The sequence below is a fragment of the Xiphophorus couchianus genome, chromosome 7, assembly GCF_001444195.1.
Source record: "Xiphophorus couchianus chromosome 7, X_couchianus-1.0, whole genome shotgun sequence".
Lineage (NCBI taxonomy): Eukaryota > Metazoa > Chordata > Actinopteri > Cyprinodontiformes > Poeciliidae > Xiphophorus > Xiphophorus couchianus.
In genome coordinates this window covers 9,795,766-9,815,111 of record NC_040234.1, presented here as the reverse complement: position 1 = coordinate 9,815,111, position 19,346 = coordinate 9,795,766, and the positions used below count along the sequence as shown (strand labels likewise).

The 19,346-nt window shown below is 39.6% G+C and overlaps 1 protein-coding gene across 1 annotated transcript in view; it reads left to right on the top strand.

Moving 5' to 3' along the window:
* Positions 1–19,346, top strand: part of clybl (citrate lyase beta like) — a 65,126-nt gene that overhangs the window by 39,821 nt on the left and 5,959 nt on the right. Inside the window, exons 3-6 of the mRNA XM_028022355.1 lie at positions 8,405–8,593; positions 14,810–14,911; positions 16,037–16,130; positions 17,150–17,317. Coding sequence (XP_027878156.1) covers positions 8,405–8,593; positions 14,810–14,911; positions 16,037–16,130; positions 17,150–17,317 — 553 coding nt within the window. The remainder of the gene's footprint in view (positions 1–8,404; positions 8,594–14,809; positions 14,912–16,036; positions 16,131–17,149; positions 17,318–19,346) is intronic.

Here is a 19,346-nt window from a genome sequence, read left to right as displayed (position 1 = left end):
TTGCCTTAGAAAATGCTGTATTGACTCAGGACCATAGAAACAATGACATGCCAGACTTTGCAGATTTGTATTCATAGTTAAAAAAAAAGTTAAAGAATTAAAACCCATGTATCATTTTCTTTCAACCCTACAGTTAGTAAAGTGGATGGAAGTACACAACTACTTTGTTTTGGTGTATCACATCAAATCTCCCCAAAAATACATTGAAGTTTGTGGTTTTAACATGACAAAATCTGAAAATCTTCCGTGTGTAGAGATCCTGTTCCAAGCCACTGTAGATGAATACACATTTTCCTTATGTTTTTTACTCCTGCCCGACACCTCACATGACCACAGAGACTTGAGAGAAACTCCCAGTTAGGCTGCCAAGATTCACAAACGGGATGCGAGATGCTCAACCAGAAAATGGACTCCATGCTGGTCAGATCAGAAAGCCCTTCCAATCCGAGCTTTACTGTCTGTCAAAATGTATGTGTGATTTTAGGTGTCATATAAATACTGGAGACCTCATGGGGAGAGTGCTGTGGTCGAACAAGAGGTCATGGGGCATAGATGAGTGATGGCAAAGCTCGTTTTAGCATGTTTCTTACGAATTGCTTGTTGATTCCTTGGCAACTTTTGCAACTCTTTCAAATGTCAGTTCAAGTGTATTGAAATAGCAGCAGTAGTAGTAAGAAAAGGAATAAAAGGTGAAGGCTGAGGTTCTCCCGAAAGCTTCCATTATCCTGTTACACCCTTGTGTTTTCACTGGCAGCCATAACCCACATCATTCCATGGCAGTGGGCTTCTCAGTACACTCAACACCAGGGAGCAACTTATGCCAGAGAAGGGAGGGTTACAAGAAGAAAGGAGCATCAAAGAATGAGGGTTAGCACAGATGTGGGTGAGAAAATAGTGAAAAATAAGCAAATATCTCCTGTTTTGCAAGAAATAAGAGACACTTGCTACCCTTCCACCCCCTATCTCCTCGATGCATCCGAGGAACTTTGGATACATTGTGGGATTTGTAGAAAACATTGAAGAGAGAGTCGATGTGGTGGTTGAAGTATTTAGTAACAATATTGAATATGCTCATTTTTCAAAATCTTTACTAATGTAATGAATTGACATGGCATGAGGTTTTGCAATATGAGAAGCAATAATATTTCCTGTTCAAGGTGATGTGACATTTCTCTTCTGCAGGACAGGGAACTATTACCAATAGTAACTTTACAGAACTCCATTTTTAAAAAATCCAAGCTAACCCTTTAAAATTACATTCACATTCCTGTTAGTATGTCCCCTGAGTTTGTTATTAATACTGCTTTTAGTTTTTGTGGAACAAGGTAAATTGATGCAAAATGAGCAGAAATTAAATACTCAATTATCAAATTTCACAAGGTAGATGGGCATCTGCTTAGTCACTTCCCATTACAGATAGGATAAACTGTACTCCAAAGAACATTAATTATATATTTTCATGCTTAATTAGTATGCTAACTGTGTGTAAAAACTGTTGCTTTCCTACCCAAGCCTGTCAGTTTTTACCAACTTTGATAAGCAAGTATCATGATTTACAAATTTCTCCTACTCTATCCGATTACCCGTGTCTTCTTGTCTCTCCGTGACAGGATAACACATAACGCATTGTGCCTCCAACTGACAGATTGAAGGTCTGAATCTCCTCCTGCTACATCTCAGTTATCAGCGTAGCTTGAATTAGACAGTCATCTCACTCCGGCTTTCAGGAGTGCAGCATGTCACTTGTCAGAATGCATTCACTATGACTTGAAGCCTGCTAACATGCACGTACGTATGTGCACGTGCATACATACACACACGCTCCCTAACACGCATGCACTGACAGAAGAAAAACAAATGGTTATGCAGCAACACTTCAGGCAGGCAGTCTTCACTTGTAAGAGTCTACAGCTCATTTTAAATGGCATTGTGAGTTGCGCAGCAGGTAGCAAAATGCCGGTCCTTAAAAGGTACAAAAAGAAGAGTGGAAAACAACCACTTGTACTGTGAATCAAGACTTCCAACTCTCCTTACATCTAAACAAATATGTTTTTTTTCCACTCTTGACACGTGCAATTGTCGCATAAAGGCAGATTTTCAAAAAGAGTGACTCTGGATATTGGCTTTCAGAGGCAGTAATGATCAGCCACTACTACTGTATTGATGGCATGATGAATGAGACAACTCACTGATCCATGTCAGCAGGGTCTACAGCAGAGTCATTAGGATGGTATTTGGAATGCATGAATGTGGTCAAATGTACTAAAGAGAGACAAGGTGACAACAGCTGAAATGTGGAACTATCAATTTTGGGGGTTATCTGGGCTGTTCTGGACAGGTACACATATCATGGGATCCCAGAGGTAAACATCTAAGACGTAACTCAAATGTGGCTGATATGTTTAGCTTCTTTCAAAGAAAGTTATGTAAGCTACAGATGCCCCAACTAGAAACATCAAGTATGGATTAGATCCACTCAGATTGGATCATGAGTAGATTCAAGTGACTTGAATCGATTGGGACATTTATATGCAGATGGACAAATTCATAATGGGTTATGAGGAATGGTGACTCAAGTTTCAGACTTGCGTTAAAGTCACTCTTAAGTAGTAAAAGTCAACTTTCAGACTGGATTTAGATTTACATTCCAAAAACTTAAGATTTAAAATACTAATTGATTCATTCAGAAATTCTACATCTGTGGATGTTATTTTACTCTGTTATTTTTCTTTAATGGATATGGAAATGCAGTACAGTGTTCATCAATTAAGACAGGTTAGAGTTCCTGACCTACAACAATGGCACATAAGAAGGAACACATTTGATCATAAAATGATTTAAATCATTAGAGACGATGTTTGACCTGCACTTGGAAGGAATGATTTGACACTTGGCCTGGACTTCAGAAAAACTATTTTTCAATATCTCTGTGACTAATCAGCTGAACATTGCAGTGGTTAAAAAGTAGACAATAAGGCAGAAGACAAAAGTAGAAATTTCAAGCCACATCAGCACTTAGAAGACGAAACACGAGGCGCTCCAAAAATTCTTACCACTGAAAAAGGAAGCGGGGAAGTTATGGAAAAAAATACCTCGGTTTTGACTGATTATCGGAGCTCTCTGGGCCTCCAAACCTTTAAACTGGAAGAGTTGATCAGAAGATTTTAGGCAAAAGGAGCAGAAATTAGAAAGTAGAAAACCGTGATCTTAGGAACTCCTAAGTTCCTAGAACCATGGACCTAATTTAGAGAGATACAATCCGAAAAACTAACAAACTAACAAACCTCAATTACTCCTTTGTTTAAGGTCCTCTGTGTTATGTGTCCATAGTGTGGAACATGGAATCAAATACTAGAATTGTTGTGGGATAGAAATTTGACTAATAACATGCAATCGCTGTTTATTCCCCTATTGGCTCATTAAAAATATCCATATAACTCACCTCATCTCATCTACTTTGTATTCAGTATATGCTGCACTTCTAGCTGCAAGGAGAAATGATTTAAATTCAATGTGTCAACTAGGTGAACTTGCGCACGTAGGCTCTCCATAGGCAACGCTTGTTTCAAGCTTGACAGGAGGGTGAGACATCCATGATCTGATGTTGAAGAGGAAGCTGGTCCTGCTGTGGACTGTACACACATCAGTTTGGACGTTCCGGTCTGATGTGGTGTCTACAAGGCAGCAGCCATGCTGTGTCACATATACACAGCACTCCGTAGGAACCTGAGCGTCAAGGCTCAGGCTGCGTGTTAAGAAGCTGCCCTCGCTCTCCTGGAAGGTCAGCTCTTCTGCACTTGAAACGCTTCTCGTGTGCGTCTACGCGTTCTGCGGCCCCGTCCGCCTGGCTGTCTGCTCGCTCGCTTGTGTGTCGGCCTGTAATGATGGGAATGATGGAGGGAATCAAAGGGTAGACGGAGCTGACGTTGGGGTGAGCTCTCCGTGGGAGACCAGGCGATTGGGGAGGGAGCTTTGAAGCAACTTGTTGGATGGCTGTCCATTAATGTAAAATATCTCGCTTTCAAAAGGTTTTATTCAAGCTTGGAGTACAGGATACCTCCGGGGTCAAGGTATCTGGAAGAATAATCTCTTTCTTTAGGCAGAAAGGCAGATGAAGGGAAGGATAGTGCATCATCACCTGCCTGTTTCTAGTATCAGATTCAGCAATTGAGAGAAGTTCAAGAGGCTATCCATATGATGAGTCTCACTTTACATGAAACAAGAAAGAAAATATTCACAGAGGCTCCCTTTTTGAAGTGGCAGCTTGCATTACTACTGTCTTATTTGATCTGTGAATAGTATAAACCCTGTTTATTGATCTCATCTGGTTCTCTGTGTATCTTGTTTGGCTAAGGATCTCTGTGACTTTGGGCACACAAAGCGGCCTGTAGTTCTCACAGATCGGTTTTCCCCCTTTTGCCATGAACAGCGGAGGGACAGACAGAATTTCATCCACCAAGTAGCAGGTTTATGATTAGTGATTTAAGGGCTTCATAAATCGGCCCATCCGTTTTAAGTTACCTCTGTACAGTTGCAGGTCCGCCTGAGCTTCTGAGGCCGGCAGCAAGACAAAGAAAGAGAGAGAAGGGCTTGCATAAAAGTCAAAGATCACAGCATACTCATCATATGGTGTGACGATCCCTCTCGTCTAGTTCAGCGATGGAAAAAGGGAGGCGTAGATGACACGGAGCAGTTCAGCCGCCTTGTGACCCCTGTTAAATCTGGCTAAATCTTTGATATGTAGTTTGATACTGGATTTTATTGATATTGGAGGAGCGTTCAGAATATCAAGTATAGTTCTGCATTCCAAGAGATCAGAGCATAAACTGCTCAGTCCTGTGACTCCTGACAGCTTCCCCAATGCTCAGATAAAACTAAAGTCAAGTTTACTTTCATTCTCTGAAATTTTTACAAGAGGCTGTGAACTGTAGCCCCTCTATGCTGCTACCCTCCATGTATTTTCCTCTACGCCAACACTTGCATGACTTAAATGGTCAGTCCACCAATCAAAACACAGTTAAAATATTTTGCACTGATGTTAAACAATAAACACACGAAAATAGTTTCTCAATAATTTCATTAATTATATGTAAAGTCAAATAAATAAATTATAATGTATATACATGATGTATTGCATTTATGCAGACATATATAATGCAAAAATATCAGAGTTTAGTCTCTAATGTGAGCTGACAACTTTCAAGCCACTGTTTCCTCAAACTGCTTAACTCAGACCACATTTTTCCCACAGAAGCTCTTTCCTCTCCCATAGCTGGACTTTTTCTCTCCACTCCATAATGTTTTCTCTTAATTCCTGCAGCTGCAACATCTGGTTTGAGTAAAGCTGCTTGTGCCACTTGGTTGCTGATAGAAATTGGGTGTGTAGGCTTCTTTTCATTTTTGCACCCTCATTGTGTTTGACTCTCAGAAAAACAACATGAGACTGCATCCGGTATTTTGCCATTTTTCGTAATATATATTTGCATTTTAGGCATGCACAGCTTATGGATATTATTAAAACGTTCTTACAGAACTGGGAAACCACTCTTGTTGATGCAAATAGATAAATGCAAAAATAGGATTTAAAATGGCACTAAAGCAAATAAAAAAATGCAAATAAGGAAAAGGGTAAACAGTCCAGGTTCATATCACAGTCAATGATAAGTAAGTATTGCTCAGGGAGATGTTAGCACAGCCATTGTTCCACAGATGCACAAGTTATCAGTTTCTTTGGGTAGTCCCAGATATTATTGTGTTGTGTTTGATGATTTAAACATATATATGAGACATATACTGTAAGTATATATGTTTAAATCATTGCCTCCATTTAGCATCAACAACACCCTTAAAAGGTGTATATAATTTTACAACTTTTCTTTCCAGTTGCGTTCAGGCTTTTATCTCAAAATGTCCATATTTATTTTCATGTGCAGAATGGAGAAATGTCAAAAATAGTGTGAAAAAGACAACTGAGTTCAGGTGAGTAGAAAACATAGCTGAAAGTTGCTGAAGAGTTACGTGAAACTTGAGTCTGCATGACACAATGCCAACGCAAGAGAAAATTAATAAAGGCAAGTCTGTTGTTCTGGCTGAGTTCATGAGGTGAAAATGTATATGGATATTCATTCAGTGAGGAGGAGGAAGTCATATGAACTGTTTGAAAACAGTAGCTTAAGAGACCTAGCCAACTAGCTATCTGTTATCAACACGGTCTAATAAGGATTTACAGCAGCATTTAGGCAGATGTTTTACTTGTGCAGGTAAAATTTTACTATGGGAATGCATCTGTCAAAATCCCTTCAGAACAAAAATTCTAGAAGCTGTTATTTCTGCTCCAGTTCTGACCAGCATGTGACTCATGCACATGTGCATCAGCACTCCATGTTCTTTTTTTTGAGTAAGTGTTACTAGAACATTTTACTTTTAACGACCCATTTAGTAATTATTTGAAACGCATCAAGAGTGAATGGAAGTAGTAGCTAAAGTCTTAGAATTGAATAATGCAGCCGTTAACATATTATTAAGAACACCAATTACCACACAGCTCCAACCCTCAGCAACTATAAGCTAATGCTACATATGTGGCGGACCAAAGTTAAAATACAAAATTCAGCAGCAGCTGCAGTGAAACACTGTTTTGTTCGTCAAATTAGAATTTTAGAATCTCTTGCGGGTTTTCTAAGATCCACACAAGGTCATAATTATACATAGAGTCTAAAATTTACACATTCACTCCCATATTTGACTAATTTTCCCTTTGCAAGCTCCAGAGAAACCAATCACATTCTAAATGTTATCACTTTTAAGCAAGATTCAAAATCTTCACTTGGGTTGAACTCAGAATATTTATGGTAGCATGCTTCATTCCTTCCAGAACCATTTAAGATGTTTGTTTGTGGTCATTGTCTGATTGCACTGACTGTGTTCAGTTTTCATCAAAAATACCTTTTAATTTAAGTTAAAATATATTGTATTAGTCTCGCCACCTTGTGCAGTGTGTAGCAGTGTCTCGTTGACTTCTACCCTCCTCACTGCTTTTTACAAATCATTAATATTGCAAAATGATATTTAGCTCGTACCTTAAAGGGATTAGCTTCATCTGAGCATAAAACTGTTCTCCAGATGGGATTTAGTTTGTCCATATTGGCAGCTCCGTATATATGTGGAGCTTGAAAGTTCAAATGTTGAATTTGGAGCAGGTGCTTCTTTCTCGGTCGGCACCCTCTCTTGGAGATGGAAAACCACAGTTCATTGTGGATGGTGACGCAGGTATGCATGGGATTCATGCCGATGGTCAATGTTTGTGAACTTCTCAGCAGAATCTTATTTTCTGTACATTTGAGAGATAGTTTCAGATCTACTCTTCTCAGAACACATCTGTTTTTATGGGCAAGGGAATACTATTTCCTGTCGAGGTTAAGTGCTACTATGAGAATAAAGGATCTTAAGCTGAAAACAGCTTCGATCAGTTAGACATATACAAATACATATTTTGCATATGTTTACATGTTATCTTGACAACTGATGCAAAAATCTACATTTTGGTACAGCCAAACTGAATGTTGGATGTTGCTGTGTTGTAGATGCAACACTCAAAATGTGACTCATTTGATCTACATGTATTTCACATTTAGACGTAAACATTGCAAAGTGTAAACTAAGTAATTTATTGCCGTACAGTTTTACTTTATTCATTTAAAACCTGTTTGCTGAAAGGCAGTATTTCTTTAGTAATCCATTCCTATTTAGCGTCATAAGATTTCTTCACACAATCAGATATATTATAAGCAATTATTGTGCAGAATGTTTCTCTGACATTTATAGTTTTTTTTTTTTTAATCAGGATAGTACAAAATGTATTTTTGCCAATCTTTCCGGAATAATGACTCTTTTGATTCATAAATGGAAATGTTCAGCCAATCAACTGACTGCTTATTTTCTCATGTCGCCCACTCTTAAGACTGTAGACATGGTAAGAAGGAAAGAAAAACTTTTTTTTTTCACAGTGGGGGTTCTTAAATGCTTTATCATGTATTATTTATGCCAAATTGATGTATAAACTCGTTGATCACTCATTTATTATTATTTTTGTGCTTGTGCTCAATGTAATTTAAACAGCTACATATCTATTAAGGACATTTGACTTTGATTATGTCCCTGTCGTGTTTTTCAATTATAATTTGATGAATATATATTACTATTTTTTGAATGTTAAGTGGTTGTTGAAATACACAGTCCATCATTAAAATAACCTCATTTCGTCCACAATGAATGTAATAACTTCACACAATTAAAATGATTGAGCGCATTTTGTGTTAATTTCAACCTGCAATAGAGTTAGGAGGTTTCTAAAATAATCATAATTGATGTGCATGTGTGTGTCTTTTATGTCTCTGTTTGGTAGGCTGAAGCCAGAGAGACCATCGCTCAGATTTTGGGAGAGCTGGACTTGGGCCGGACTGAGAAGTGTGTGAGGATAAATTCGGTTTCCAGTGGCCTAGCTGAGGCTGACCTGCAAGTGGTTCTTCAAGCAAAGGTTCTTCCTCCAGCCATCATGCTGCCCAAAGTGGAGGACATTCAAGAAGCCAAATGGGTGAGCTACAGAGCCAGCTGTCCAAAATGTATTTATTTTTCCAGTGTTCAATAATAATAATATACATAATTCTTTTTTCACCATCAGATCAACTAAAAATGTATTTCTTTTTCCAGTGTTCAATAATGATAATTTTTTTTTCACCATTTTAGATAAACTAAAAATACTTTAAACACTTAAAGCAAGACTTTCATTGGTATGTTGGTGTTTCATTGGTATTGTATTTGGGTTAGAAGTATATTTTGGGTAGTAGCTACATAAGAACTGTAAATATTACAGCCTTTGTATGTATTTCATAGAGAATGTTTATCTCCACTCTGAGATTTCCAACATTTACAAAAGGGTGTTTCAGGACAAGTTGAAGTTTAAAGCTAATGGGGATGAACAGAACTTTGCTGTACTCTGTTTATCCTTCCTGTTGTCTCTCACCGCCTGATATGTTTCAACAAACTCTTCAAACGGCTTTTGTGTTTCATCATAAATACCTTACCGTTACGGAAATGGCAAACTTTGAGGCTCCTTCACTCAAGAGCTGCATCTACACTAAAATTGTTTTAATCACAACCACTTAGCACTTTATAAGGAACAATTTACTTCTCAGAAATGTTGCATTTTCTTCGGACCCGCTGATCAGGCAAGGAAATTATCTGAATCTGGTTACAAGACAGTTTATTAATGCATCTCTAGTTTTTTCTGTCTTAGTTTAATATACTGTAATTGAAGTTCTTCATACTGATGAAAACAAAAGTGTGTGGTTAAATTTGTTAAGGGCCCAGTGATACTCAACTTCCATGAGTAGCCAAGTGCTTTACGTGTTGTTTAACACACAAACATGTGTTGGTTATCATGAAACATAACTGTCCAGCAAATTGTTACATCAAGGGAGTGTTATCCCAGTTATTGGCAACTCTGGTAAAGATGTGATTCCCTAAAAAGAGTGGTTGCTATGGAGACTTTGTACCCCCAACAGTTCTCTAACAGGGTCACTTTGAAGATTGTTTAACCTTTCTATCCTACTCACAGTCTTTTTTTTTATTCTATAAATTTATAACTTTACACAGTCGGAGCATCACAAAAACAAATACTGTTCTAAAAGTTGTACTTATCCATTATCAAAATAGGTATGTACAGCAGCTTCATTAATAGTTCACATCTACAGAAAAATAGTATTTCTGTTTTGTTTTTAAACACAAGCAGAGCTTTTACTGATGCTCACATGGAACTGACAAAATGTTTCAAACTGCAAAAGTAACAATCACATCCACACTAAGATGTTTTGGGTTTGAAAGCATCATCAGTTTGAGCTCATCACTGTTATTGCCAAAATCATTTTACTTATTTATGCTAATTATGCAAAACAAATGTCTGTTCCTTATTTGACATGTTCTCTTGTCTTTTCCATTTTGAAGAGTGACAAGAACACAGTGTGTCATATTTATACCCAATGAACACAGGAAGTCATGGATTACCATGTAGACACTTGGGTCAGCATAAGAAAAATAAGTATAAATTGAAAACATGTCTTAGATGCATTTGCTTTATAGAAACATTTGGTGGTGCTAGTATTTGTGGCTCAGATAATTTTGCTCAAATAAATCATATCCAGACAAGATATATACTGTATATTTTTTCCCCATACGAAATGAATGTAATGCAAATTGGATCCTGGGATTTTTCCAAATATTTTGGTGTAAATATCAAATATCAATAAGTAAATATTGTGGCGCAATTGCATAATAGAATACATTTATTCAAGAGCTTGTCTGACGCCTTTAAAAGGGTTTTTAATAATCGGGCCGCTGTGCTTGACCTTGATATAGGTACTACGTTCTTTGGAAATAATATGAATACATGTAGTTAAGAGCCGTTTGTTTGTCATTGACCGTGCCTGTGGGTTTCCATAAAAGGCTGCTGTACGGATGTCAAGTTCTCAAAGGTCAGGAGAGAGGGACATCATTAATGTAGACCTTTCTGATCAGCTCCATATGCTTCACTTACCACAAAATAAAAACTATCAATGTCAGTTTTTTCTTTTCTTTTTTCATTGTTTGCGTGTTTGCAATAGTTCAAAGATAATAAATATGCTTCAAACTTCTGAATGCTTGAGCTTTTGTCATTTTTGGGTTGATTTTATTACAGGCAAATGTTCTGTTGAACTTTCTTTCATAAGTGGCTAACATAGCCTTTTAAAAGGCTTCAGTTAAATCTGTTGTGAAAGGCATGTGTCTGGTCTGGTTGGAAACCTTCGCAAACACACGAACGTCCCCACACACACCCCTACACACACTAATATGTACGCATACATGGTCTAGTGGCAGGCGCAGGAAGTTTTTAACTAGTGGTTTTAATTAGAACACGTCTATTTCCTGCTGCCCTTTCTTTCTTCCCAGCATAATTGCTGACAGGTGTTCGCTTATTCACTGCTCCAGCTTTTCATCCTGCACTACTTTTATTCTCTTCAAAAAGACACTTTTGTCATGCATTTTTCCTTTTAAAATTATTATTGTTATCATTGCAAGATTTAAAAAAAAAAAACAACCTGTTGGCTAATTAAAAGCTGTATGATGCAGATAATTGCCTGCTATCTTCCCCCCCCCTTCGCCCAGTCCTCCCTTTCGTGACACTAATGCGCTTGATTATACGTTTATTCAAGTCCACCTACACACTGGCTATTAAGCTTACCTCGCTTCTGTCGAGATTTATTTGTGTATTTCTGCACCAGCAGGCGCACGCACGCTCCAGAGACGAAGACAAGTTCTGCATTGGGCTTCGACTCTGTCATGCATGCTCATCCGATGTCACCTCAGTCCCTCACAGCTCTTTCCATCTGTGCCCTTGCCCAGACTTTTCCTTCTGTGTGTGTGTGTGTGTGTGTGTTTGCGTTGTAAGCATGTGTCTGATTCTCTCCGCTCTTGTTAGGCCAGGCAGTAAATCCGTCACTTGTTTATTTTTCACCCCTTTCTTTTTTTTTTTTTTATTGATATTGGCACAGGAACCTTCAGCCTGATTTGTCGCTAAAAGATGGACTTGCTTGTTTCTCTTTGTGCCAAACTCTTTTGCCCGGCCTTTCTGCTCTCCTCCAGCCTCTTGTGTGACTGACAGGCCTTATTGGGCTGTAACAGGCGTAAACCCCCCTCCACACACGCACTCTTTTGTTCGAGGACAATTCTCACACAGATTCGGAGCCGTGCGCATTCTTTGCCCACCACACTATTTGGTGTGCACCGGGGACCAAAAGAATCGCGCCCTGTCCCGCTCCTCCTCCTCCTCCTCTTCTACTCCTCCTTCCGTCCCCTCCCCTCAACCCCTTTTCTCCGCTTCCCCTCTGTGAAATGAACACTTCAGCAGGCCGGAAACATTTAATCTGGCCCCCTTTTGAAGAAAATTAATTGAAACTTGTCCCATTATAGCCTCCTTTCTCGCGCCTGTCTCTCCCTCCTTCTCTTTTCACGATTGCGAGTCGAAAATTGTCAGAGGGCTTGTTTGCGTTGTGGCTCTGAATGGTAAGAAGAGGTGTTATTTCTTCCCTTATAACAATTCTTTTATTTATTTAATTTTTTTTTTTTCAATTTTGCCCTGAATAGCACCGTAAAGGGTCTTAGTTTTGATAGCCATTGACAGTTAATGGTTGCTGTGAGTGTCAGAGTAACAATACACAGCCACTATAGCGCCTCTTGTGCTAGCAAATCAGACCCTCAAGGTGTATAATAGCTGAAGAGGAGAGTTTTGAGGAAGGACAGAAACATGTAATCATGGAAGTGTTCTTTTTTTTTTTCTTTTTGTCCAGTAGAGCCATCACCTGGCTCCCTCAGTAGGACCTAAACCGCTCGCCTGGCCAGGGGCGACGTCTGCTGGATTCCCCAACAACGAGGCCACATCAGTCTGGGTCTTCTCTGTCACAGAAATGGGTTTATCTACACCCTCTTTTCACACTCCTTCTCAGACCCTCCCCCACCCCCCAGCCACTGCTCCCACCCCAACCTCCCCAAAAAAAACCCTTCCTGTGTTGACGAGGGAGGGGGGCATATTATGCTAAAACCCCCAGCGTTAGTTTTTATGTTGCCATAGCAGCCTTGCTCCCACAGGGTTGTGACCTCAGATGATTACAGTACAAAGCCTATTGGGTCTTGAAAACCTCTTTGAAGATGAAAAGTCTTTGATGGTTTGTATTTATGCAAATCTCCCCGATATGATTTATCCAACCGAGATTGAATGGAGAGATGATTAAAATTGCCTCTATTTTTTTTTTTTCCAAACCTCTTCAATGGAGGTCCACGCTTTCAGTTTTCAGAACAAGAGTGGTGAGTGTGAGGGCTTATTGTGCTCCTCATTTGGACAAATAGTCATGATGTACCTGGGGTTATTTGTAATGTTTATATATATATTTATTTATTTTTTATTTCTGATGTCTTAAAGAAGGAGCAGACGGAGAGGAAGGGGGAACTCGGAGGTAGACATTTCTTCTGAGCTTTTGCTCTCTCTCTTCTTTCTGTCTTTTTTTTTTTCTTTTTGTCTGGCTTTGAAAGGAAATATCTGATGGAGGGGGCTTTTGTGTGTTTCCAGATGATAGATTTAGGAATTTGGGCAACCCCACTGGCAGTCCAGGGCTAGCTGTGAACTGGTCTGTTGGAAAAAATCGGAATGCTTTGGTCTTCAAAGAATTAAACTCGGGTTTTAAAACCCTACTTTAGGTGAGCTTGCATATTAGCAGGAGTCGTGCAGCATAAAGGCCTCAGCAAAGTGTCACATCGCTCTCTGATTGTTGCTGCGCTCTCCCCTGTTCCCCGCCATGGAGGAGGCAAGCGGAAAACAGAATAATGCGGTGGTAAAAACACGCTCAAAGACGTCCCAAATCTTGTTTCTTCTTCCTTTTCCTGCACTTTTGTTTCTTCTCTGTGTGTGTGTGCGGGTGGGGAGTGTGTGTGCGTGGGTGCATTTACATGTCTGCGTGCTCTCTCAGGGGAGCACAAGCTGTAGTGGAGGAGAACCTCTGAAAGAAGGTAGAGCAGAACACTTCAGACGAAGGGGGGAACCCTGGTGTTAATGTAAAATATTTTATTTCTTCGCTTTTGTTGCTGCTCTCCTGTGCTTGCTCCCTGCGCCACGTGAGCCTCCACAGATGTGTTTCTGAATAAGGACTGAAACTGCCAAGACACAGGTAATAAAGGTGTCGGGATTTCCGTCAAGCAAGGAATTTTAACGTATGAAGACATTTTCCCCCACTCCGCCGTTTTTATCCTACCAGAGGTTTTGAAAACATTTGTAATCCTTTGCAGTTGTTACCGCAGAACAACGCATCCAAATTTAAAGTGACAGAATTTTCAACATTGCAAAGGCATGCAATTGAAAGACAATGATTACGTTGTTTTCATGATGTATTATGCATTCAAACCCCTTTCCTCTGCCACCTATGAATAAAATCCACTCCATAATTTCCTAGCTAGTTTATGCTGCTTGTACAATTCGTATCCCCCCGCCTCATCCACCCCCAACTAAAACTCATTGCAGTGTTTCTTACCAGCTTTTGTTTTTTACAAAATTTGTATTCAGCCCTTTTTACTTGGCTACCCTTAACTAAAATCCAGTGCACAGTTTTGTAGCTGGCTCTTGTTTGTTGAATTTGCATTCGGCCCATTTCCATTGCAATTCTCTGTGCCATTTCTTGGCTCCTATTTGCTGTTTGTATTATATCCATCCCCTTTTATTCTGCTACCCCTGGATAAAATCTAGTGCCTGGGGCTTTTAAAACTAAACAAATCTGTTTCTCTGGTTGAATGTAAATGTTGATACTTGTAAAAGGTGCTGCTATGTCGCCAGGTCCCTCTTGAAAAAGAGATTGTAGATCTCAGCGAGGTTTTTATCTGGTGAAATAAAGGTTATTGTTATTATAATGTGTTATGCTGTTAATGTTATTTGTAAATACTAATGAAGTGATAAAGGTACATTGACAAATTCAACCAAATGTTAAAAATAGTGCCAGGTTACATAAAAAATGGAATGAGAAAATATTTTTTTTCTCAGGGTTAAAACAAAATAGGTTTTCGTGTGACCAAAAACCTATTTTCCCACTTATTTGGACTGTGTAAACATGATTGGCCGAAAGCGCTGCAAGTAAATTAATTTATTGCGATTGCTGAGTGCTTTATTGTCTCCCAGTCACACAAAACCGTGGGTGCTGTTAATGAGCAGAGCCTGAGACGTTGCCCGTGTGTTCAGTTTGTTGACAGGTTTCAGCACAACTTGAAAGGACGGACGCTGACAGAACCCGTTCGCCTCGTCACCTTCGTGGAAACCGCTGCGGGCCTGCTCAATTTTAAGGTAGATTACGAGTAAATAAAAGGGAAACTGCAAACGTCAGAGTTTTTTTTTTTTTTTTGCTGTTTGTTCATTGTTGGCTTTAGATTAAAGACTCCATCAGCATGAGGAGAACTCGACAACATCCAGAAAGAAAAAGGATCTAAAGCTCCTCCACCGCCTCTCAAAATGCCCTCCGTCCTCAGACTTCCTGACATTGTTTAATTAGTGCTAATTTAATATCCTCATAGCGAGAAAATACTTTAGGACATTTCAGTTGGAGTCAGTCAGATTTCCCTAACAGTGCAGCATGACCTTCTGCTTCTTGGAGGGGTAAAGAGAGCAGATTTGGGGAGTAACCAGCTGGCAGCCCTTCTTTTAGTTCATCTGTCAGTTCTTCAGTATAATTCTCTGACTGCGTTTATGATCGTGTATGTGTGTGTGCCTGTGCCTGTGTACTCTGTGTTTTGTTGGTGGTTGGGAAGGGAGGGGGGAACGAGGGTTTGCCTGTTTCTGCTTTCTTGAACAAACCCTTTATTTTCGCCCAGACTGAACACCAGGTAACAAACTTGCTGTAGCACAGCTAGAGGCGGTATTAATTTGAAGATGAAAAAAAAAAAAAAGCCTGAAAAACATCCGACTAAATGTCACTCTTTACTACAGACAGTCCAGGTTTTTGTTCTTTCAGGCATGACTGTGGCTGCTAGTCTAATGCGCTTTTATCTATAACACCTGTGTGGCTTTTAATTATGTTTTGTTCCAATCTTTTAGTGAGCCCTGAGCAGATTTCTGGCCAAAACAATAAATTAATGAGCAATTTCCCAGATGAAACAGTTAATATTTCCCTATTGGTACTGTTAGATGTGTGCACAAATACAATTTTGTCTTTCAAGTCAAAATATAATTTAAAAGGAACATGAGAAAACAAAGGAAAAAATGCAGTCTTGCAAAAATACTGTAGAGTTCAAGACTATATCTTCCTGATAAGACAACAGAACTAATCCATGTGGTGAATTCACAGATTTTGTCTTTCTTTCCTTTTTGTTTTGTTTGCTCGTGGTTGTTTCTGTGTTTTAGATGTTGAAAATGTGTCTCTTCTGTCCGGCTGCTCCTGCTACTGTCATACTGATGTATTTTGTTCTCTGTTAGGCCGTGTGTGAGGAAATCCGCCAACTCGCTCCAAGGGCCGGGCTCCACCATGACGCCGTGGTGTTTGGCTCCGATGACTTCTGTGCCAGCATAGGTGTCGGTCACACTCTGTGCTTATATTTCTACACAATTAAATAACAGCAGATTAGATATTCACACCGTTACTTTTTGTGCAATGCTTTGCAAAAATATTCAAACCACTAAAACCTTTCCACCTTTCTGACTTTAAAACAACAACCGACATATTTTTGTTTGGATTTGAAACCGATTGGGCAACGCAGAGTAGTGACAAATGTGGCGTGCATATGTATACCACTAAATAATATCTGGTGCAGTCATTTGTCTTCAGGAGTCGCTTCACTAGTTGACAAAGCCCATGTGTGTTCAGTTTAGTCTCTGTAAATCCAGCTGTTCTGCGAAGGCCTCAGTAGTTTGTCACATAACATCAGTGGATAATCAGCATCATGAAGACCGAGGAATACGCCAGATGCTGCTGGGATAATACTGCGGAGATGTTTTAAACAGGGTTAGATTATTAAACAAACAGACTAAGACATCACCTTTCACCTAAGCTGACAGGCAGGGTAAGGAGATCATTAATCAGAGAAGCAGCCACGATGCCCTTGTTCACCGTTTACAGGAAAACTATTAGCCATGAGCTAAACAGGCCTTTTCATTTATAAAACGGAGTGCAGGAAAACCAAGACGTAACATCACTCTCAACACACAAAGGTGATAGATACGTGGTAGTGGCAGCATCATGCTGTGAGATGCTTTTCTTCAAAAGAGACAGGAAAGGTGGTCAGAGTATAAAGGGAAGATGGAGATCAATACATGTATCGTTTTCCTTTCACTTTAAAACAATCGCTTTGTTTCGATACATCACATAATTTCCTTATAAAAAAAACTACGTTTGTTGTAATCAAACAAAATTTGAACATTTTGAAAGGTAAGTAATGGTTTTGTATGAAAATCTGTATATTTGAATGTTTATCCCTCCTGTTGCGTGATTTAAAAAGCCTCCTTCTAAGTTTAGAGTCACTATATGTGTTATTTATTACCTCTCACTCTACTACCTCAGCATTCTTGCATTTGCCTCCCGGCCCTCCTTAGGTGCCACGCGGACTAAGGATGCCAGAGAGCTGCTCTATGCCAGGCAGAAGGTGGTGGTGACCACCAAAGCTTTTGGGCTGCAGGCCATCGACCTGGTCTACATCGACTATAAAGATGTGGAGGGACTGAGGCTACAGGCCAAGGAGGGAGCTCTCATGGGTTTCACTGGTAACATTTCTGCCTCTTTCTCTGACTGTAATCATGATTAATATCCTCCAGGTGCTCCTTTGATAACTGCGCTTGCTTCCCGTTGTTATCAGTTTTTGTTGTATTAATTGCGTGCCGTATCATTTCTGGATCCTCCCTGTGGGAGAACATTGCAAAGGTCTCATCTGCTAAAAGCACTCAAGATGTCCAACTATTTAGAATTGTTCTTTTGTAATGACGACGTCACCTTAAAATAATATCTATCTGTGCTTCACGACAGAACAATTTAGAGTCTGCATCCACTCTCAGTAAATATTAACAATTTAGACAACTGTATCCTGAGGAGTCTGTATTCTAGTCAGTGCCGGTTTTTGATGCCGTGGCTCTTTGTCCAGAGCGGCATATCCTTGGGGGCAGCATTAGCTCTCATAAAATGTCGACATTTTCAATTGCACACTTAACAAATTTCCTTTAGCACAGTTTTATGTCATTCAGTAGGAAGCACTGCCCCATCTATTATACCTTATACATACTAAGAAACCATAGCTATTTACTGCAGCTGGCTAATGACGCTGAAGTTAATGTCTGGTATGTAGTTTCATTCTCATATCTAAGTTATAGGGCTATTTCACCATTTTTAAGAATCTTGCCCATATTTTCTCATTGCTAGTTTAAAATGTCAAATACGTACCTATATAGTTGGATCATATACAAAATTCTAACTGGTGTTGGCAGAGCAATAGTTTTTATTGTTTCTAACAAGTTATTTAAGAAAAGGTTTGAAGATTTGTTTTTTCATGAATGTGTTCATAGCAATTCTTGCCATGTTTTCTAGCTTTATTATTTTATCTCAGTTATTTTATCCATCAAGAAGTCGAAATTGGAAGTGGGAAAATAAGTAGCTGAATCTCCTGGTTTCTACAGTTCCTCAAGGCATTAGCTGCCATGGAAGGGGAAAAAAAATGGCAAAGAAGAGACATTGAATCAATGACCTGCTCGTCACAGGGCGCGTATCGAAGCACACAAAATACCTGCACATCATGTTTTATCAGTGTGTAGGTTGCACTTCTTGCTGTTTCCCACTGAAACTCATCCAGGTGACCTTGTTTGCCACTCCCACCCTCCCATGTGTTGCAGGGTCAAACGTGTGCGTGCGCGTGTATTTTGTTGTCTGTCCTATTTCTGCATCTTCAGAGCTACACTCGGCACATGATTCCTCAAGCTTAGGCAAGAATAGACCGAAAATCCTTTTTGTTAATTGTTTGTATTTGTTTGGGCCTGACAGATTTGCAGTTTATCTCTCGGTGCATGAGGTTGAAAAGCTGGGGAGGGGGAAACAGCTGGTTGATGAAATAAATGGTTCAGTTTGAAAGGGAGCAGAAGCATTTAAAGCAGTGGATTAGTGCCGTACAAGCCGTGGGTACTCGGTATAATCTTGGTTAGTAGCTATTACTGGCCCATGTGTGCTTAAGCAATAATACGGTGCTGCCAGAAGCTCTACCTGTGCAGTAATTGACCTTGGCACAACCTAAGCTGGGAGCAGCACCCATTAAGCGCAGAGTACAGAACACCAGTGCTCTTTACTGGGGAGCTTAAGACAGAATTGTTTTGAACCAATGTGCACACCAGAAGATAATTAAATATCATCTTTCATGATATTGTAGTTAAATATTTTATTAACTTCCTATCTTATATAGTCTGAGCTGTTGGTTTGCATTTTTTAGAGATAGAAAAACAATTCCTTTGCTCTCAGGGACCATATTTCACTTCAGTCCCCAGGACCCTGTCCATCATTCGCCTGAGAGCACTTTGCTAAATAGCCGTCCTCCAATAAGGTGCCAGCCCCACACGGCAGCCAGGGATTGGCTGCAGGGCGTGAATGATGCATTTTAGGAGAACCAATGGATTGTAACCAAGGCCACCTGAGTCACCCAGCCGACCCTGTTGGAACCATCGTTCTCTTGTTGTTCTAAACAGCTGCACACACATACATACGCAGATGGGCTGACATAAAGATACACTTTCTTGTGGTAAAATATGGACATAATAT